The 5,608-nt window shown below is 38.9% G+C and overlaps 1 protein-coding gene across 1 annotated transcript; it reads right to left on the reverse strand.

The window, feature by feature from the left end:
- Nucleotides 1-352: 352 nt before the first annotated feature.
- LOC122087366 (transcription factor EGL1-like) lies at nt 353-5,602 on the reverse strand. Its single transcript, XM_042656465.1, has 8 exons — nt 4,346-5,602; nt 3,238-3,492; nt 2,754-2,850; nt 2,595-2,609; nt 2,419-2,475; nt 1,362-2,333; nt 841-1,284; nt 353-736 (listed from the first exon to the last, which is right to left on the reverse strand). Exons 1-8 carry the CDS (start codon nt 4,477-4,479, stop codon nt 665-667), a joined length of 2,046 nt encoding a protein of 681 aa, XP_042512399.1. The 5' UTR covers nt 4,480-5,602; the 3' UTR covers nt 353-664.
- Between the last annotated feature and the right edge of the window lie 6 nt (nt 5,603-5,608).

A 5,608-nucleotide genomic window follows, 5' to 3' on the forward strand; every position in this document is an offset into this window, starting at 1 on the left:
GAAAGTGAAAGCACTAAGGCCAGAATGCATGACATTACAAAAGCTTTGTAATTCGGGTGTTTGGTAGGATAGAATAGTAGAATGATATGAAAAACATGAGTAAATCCCCCCCCCCCTTTTCAGATACATTTTACTCAATAATAAAAGAGAGAGGGATCAACACAATGCCTCTTTATATTGACATCATACATGCTTAGAGGGAGAGAGAAGAAAAAACTTGTGAGTGGATGTGTACATTTGCAAGGGTGTGCCCGCTTTTATCCCATTATTAGAAAAAGGATGAGGCACAAAATTTGATACATCCAAACACAGGAAAAAAAATCAATTTTCAGAGAGAGAGAGAAAGAGATCATCTCCAGATTCTGCAAAATGTATTTTTTCAGGAAGAAATGGATGGTACAGCAGTTTCACAGAGAAATCCAATCAACATGCAAAACCCAAACAGCCAAATCCGCTTTGATCTTCCTTCTTGTGTCACATAGGTAGCCTGGATTCATAATCAAAATGCCAGTGCTGGAGTTTTGAGACAGTCCAAGCTGAGTTATAGTACCCCCACAACTGAACTATATTACATAATATTCAAGAAGTTATTTAATGAACTTGGATTGGACAGCACTGCAAGTATTTCTCAACAATTTTAGCCTTCCTAATGACCACACAATGCTCAACATGTACCCATGACTCTCTGAAGTGCTTGCTTGATCATCCCTGCAGAAGCAACTGCCACTCCCTTAAACTGCAACCAAAATCCCTAGTGAGTCAATATTTTGATGAAGGCAGCAAAAATGACTCAGAGAAAAATTTACTAGGATTCTTATTTGAGTAACCATAAGACCAAACCTTAGATTTAATTGTCAGAATAAGATTGCCATCAAGAGTGGAAGATTGAACTGTGTGAGCATCTAAATTGAGATTGCTTATGGCATCTAGAATATCAAGCAACAAACACTCCCTCCAAGGACACCTCAACTCGATGAGAACCTCCTTCTCATTCATGACAACGGTGAGATTGGCTGCCAAACCATCTTTTGATGAAACCCAATCTAGCTCCAGCTCGGACTCATCAATGTCAGAAGCCTTCCTCTTGTTAATTGTAGTTTTCCTGTCATTTGCAATGTCTGTGTGGCCATAGTTGTCAGATGTCCTCTCTGCTATATCTGGGTGCTTCCTTCTTGCTCTTGCTTCATACTCTGCCAGCTCCCTGCATGATTCCAACTCTTCCACCCTTCTTTCAAGCTCTTTCAGGTACTCTATTGTGTCGCCAAGGATAGATGCTTTGTCAACCTGCAAGATATGCCACACAAGTATATTAAAATTCCTCACCATGAATATGTTTTTAACAGAATCTTATAGTCAAGTACCTTGCCAACAGGAGCAACTAGGGACTTAAGGATATGAAATTTTTCCTTCAGTTTCTCCCTTCTCCTCCTCTCTGACAATACATGGTTCGCACCAACATCATCCCCTTCTAGTTTCCAGAGTCCATCATCGCTAGCTCTTTGTGCCGGGGATTCGATCAAGTTACCACCATGCATCCAAGCTACTTCGAACAATATCTTCTTTAATATTTTCTGTGGTGTACCAATCTGTGTTTTCAGAGGATCCACCGGCCCTTCTCTCCAATTTGTAAAGCTGGATTTGTGATTGCTTCTGCAAATGTGTGGTGCTACAATCAAACTGTGCGAGTTCTTAAAAATGGCAGAAAGAGTCCTCGAGTAGTGCAAGTCATCAGTTCCAAGGTCCAATGAGCTTAGCTTAGTGTCATTGCATTCTTGAAGTTCTTGAAGATGAATATTATTTATTTTCTCACCCTTAGGAGAAGAGACGACATTCTGAGGATTTGCAAGTGTTTGGGATATACAGTCACTAGAATTCATGGAACCAAGCATGCAATTACTGAACTCATCATCTAAGAACTGCCAGCTCTGGACTTGTGAAGCTCCACCATTAACGCCTTCCAGCATGAAGGAATCTTCAGTGTGCTGCTGCACCCCGCATCCATTTGAGCTATCATGGGGAGAGCCTGCTTCTATTTCATCACAGATATTTGCATGAAACTCCTCAATCCCATCATGGTGAAACGTGATTTCTTCTTGAGGAATATATGAGGGAGGTAATAATTCAGGGCTTTCACTCTCTTGTTTTGTCTCAAATTCAGTTGCTGGATCCAAAGCCATGGAATCAGTTTTTTCATGGCCAACCTTGACAAATACAGGGTCCTCCTCGTTGTCTTCATTTTGAGGGCTGGAAGCCGATTGCTCAATGCAATTGGGTCTTGGATACTCCAAGCAGCAAGTTTTAACTTGTTCAATGAGCCTTGGGTCTTCTGAGACCTTAAAGATTACAAATACAATAGAATGCAATGAATCTCAACAATATTGACCAAAAAGAAATGGAGGATCTAAAAGGTAAAATTACCAGATCAGTCACACCCAGTTCGACCACACCGCCTAAAAATGGAAAGCATACTACAGTCTGCAAAACCATAATAAGGAAGTTACTTATGATGGTATTTTCAACTGAATGCCGCTGAATGGAGCAAGGGAAAATCAGTTACTAAACCAACCCAGATTGGGGAAAGGCGGCCACAATACCTGGATAGATGCACTCTATGGATGATGATTGGTACATGTACAGTCATTGAAGTATTGAACAAAAAACAAGATAACAAAGAATGAGAGTCAGCTTGCCTGCCTATGTAATCTTAAGAGAGGATTTGCATATGATTAAAAATCTAAGCAAGGAACAATAACCTTAGCTAGCAGAGACCGTTCAAATACTTTGCCATCTGCATCTGGAGCCCTGCACAGCCAGATGGATTGACCATTTTCCAATGCTCTTGCAGGCAACCTGGGCACAAACAAGGAGTAAGAAATATAAACATTACTCCAAGGACATACTGTTCTAATACAAACCTAAGATGATCTCTCATGGGTCCAACTAATTGAACGCATCAGAGTTCACTAGTGTAGTTCTGATTCCAAAACTGATTCTGATTTTGGGGCATCATGAATGAGATATTCCATCTCCAGGATTAAAACACAAGTGAAAAAGCAGGTATATATGGAGTAGACCTTATTAATTCGGAGTTTCAATTGTCCCATGGAATCATTGGAACATTATAAGTTTATAACTGAAATTTAATACAAATTAATTAGATTATAGCTGTAGGAGGCCAGAACAGAAGGCAGAATTAAATTAAAACCAAATTCAGGGGCATGGCGGAGAGACAAGTACCCTTGTCCACGGCTGAATTTGAAGGACATGCAAACCAAGTAATACCACTCTGCATCTGTGAGATCTTCAGGAGACAATGATGCTGAAGGCCTCCTAGCTTGTGGATTGGTGTCACCTGCTGACAGTGACTCATACAGTTCTCTTAACTGCTCACTCCTTTGTAAACCCATTTGGTCAGCTATAAACTCCATGGGTTGCATTGTTTTCCTGGTCTTTATGTCTCCATTGTAGTACCCATCTTGCCATTCCAACACCCTAAAATAATCACATCAATGCATGCCCTTAAGCAGCAGTGGATAGTGGATCTAAAGTTCAAACCTCAAGGAATGGAGTCACAAATATAATAAATAATAAATAATTAAAAAAAAATAAAAAATAAAAAATAAAAAACAGAGTAGGAAGAGAATATAAAATGAAACAAGGGGTAAATGAAAGGAACAAAAGATTTCCTGTCTTCCAAATCTTCCACAAGGAAAAAAAAATCAGTCCCCTTTGGCAAACATATTATTTGTTTTCACGTTAAATAATAATAATAATAAGTATTGAAGCTGTCAAGGGAAATAGAGAAACCATGAGCAACAGAAAACCCTCAGCGGCCCAAAAATGGCAAAATTGAAGCCATCACTTTCATGGTCTAAACTATTACCACATTTAAACTAGATTTTTTTCTCCAATATGCAAGGAATAGTTATCTTGCACCAAGTATCACCTAAAGAAAACCTCATTTAGAAACATACAAGAACTTAAGTCCGACATCAGCAGCCCCCAAAATACAAAAGTTAGTTTCAGAAATCCAGATATAGCACAACATTATTAATTTCAAAAGAAGCAATCACAACATCTTCAAAAGTTCAACTTTGCAGAATAAACTCACAATTTATCTGGTAAAATATGAGCCTGACCTTGAAGAAGAGAAAAACAAGAAAACCCATCAACAGAAACACTTACCAGTAGAACCAACATTTCTTCCCGAGAACAACACGGATGCTAGCCATTTTACATCAATTCTCTAAATGATGAGCGAACCCAGTTGCAGAAAACCAAGAAGGCAGAGCAAAAGGGTTCCTAACAGAAAAATAAAAAAAGAAGAAGACAGAATATTCCATACCCTCCAGTTTTGATGGACCAGAAGATTGCATAGCTCCATTGAATGCTCCTAACCGCGAAAGCTAGCTGTTTTCTCAGGTGATTTTCTGGTACTCCTTCCTGGTTTTGGAGCCCAGTGGCCATCGCCCAACACATAACACTGAAGCTCACTGAAAGAGGACAGTATCTCCCCACTCAAGAGAGGAATAAAAAGCAGTTCTCGGATGTGGGATTCTACTATTCTGTTACCCTCAACCCCACAAAATGAACCTAGACGAATCTGTAGTCTTGGTTTGCTAGTAAATAAAATATTAGGAAAAGATGGTCAACAGAGAGATTTCTATCTTGAGATTGAAGAAGCACAAATGGATTTTCAACCTAAAACCAAATAAAAGGATGGAGTGGTAGAGAGCCGTTGGATTACTGGTTTCTGCTGACAATTTCTGGTTTTGGAACTGTGAAAACCGAGACAACGATTTAACCCACTTCAGCAAGAGTGTTTCTCAGTAATTTTGAAGCAAGAGAAACAGAAAGTAGAAAAAGGGAAGCAGATGACTGTGGTTCTTCTGAAAAACCTCCATGGTTTGGTTTGTAGGGGTCAGCCACAAAAGTAGCTATTACAGCTTGAACAGGTATGTCTGAAATACTTTTTATCTTGGAGAGCAGGTAGAATCGATCATCTTCTTTGAGATTGCTTTTGGCGTTCCTTTTCAAGAGCCATAGACCAAATCTAAGCTGAAATGTGGTTCAAAAACCCAGGAAGGACAATCCCCCTGTCTCCTTTTAATTGTAGTGAGAGCTTGGGAAAGCTAGAATTAGCAAGTTTTGCAGTAATTTTTTTTGTTTGGGAGCTCATAAAGACTAAACACAATTCATAAAGATTGTGATTCCTCTCTTATTTATGAAAAAAAAAAAAAAAAAAAGAAACATACGGATCTGAGAAGGGGAAAATAAAAAACTTACAACAATTCACAGAACCCATTGTTTCCCTTTCCTTTTTCTTTTCTAAGAAGTGGGTGTGTGTATTATTTCACCATTAGAATCAACAAAACTCAAATGGTGCTAAAGGGTTGAGACAAAACCAGTCTTTAAAGACAAAGAGCTTAAAACCAATATGCTTTTCTTCCGGAAAAGACTTACAAGCAAAAGTGAATTCACAGCATTTCGTCCTGATCTTAAAATGCAAAACCCCAAAAGGATACTTCAAAAATAATGGGGAAAAAAGCAGGAAAAGAGAGGAATCTTTTAAACTCGATGTTTGGAATTTGGACTGGTTTCAAAGAGA

This window comes from Macadamia integrifolia, chromosome 8 (assembly GCF_013358625.1).
Source record: "Macadamia integrifolia cultivar HAES 741 chromosome 8, SCU_Mint_v3, whole genome shotgun sequence".
NCBI classification, from domain to species: Eukaryota; Viridiplantae; Streptophyta; class Magnoliopsida; order Proteales; family Proteaceae; genus Macadamia; species Macadamia integrifolia.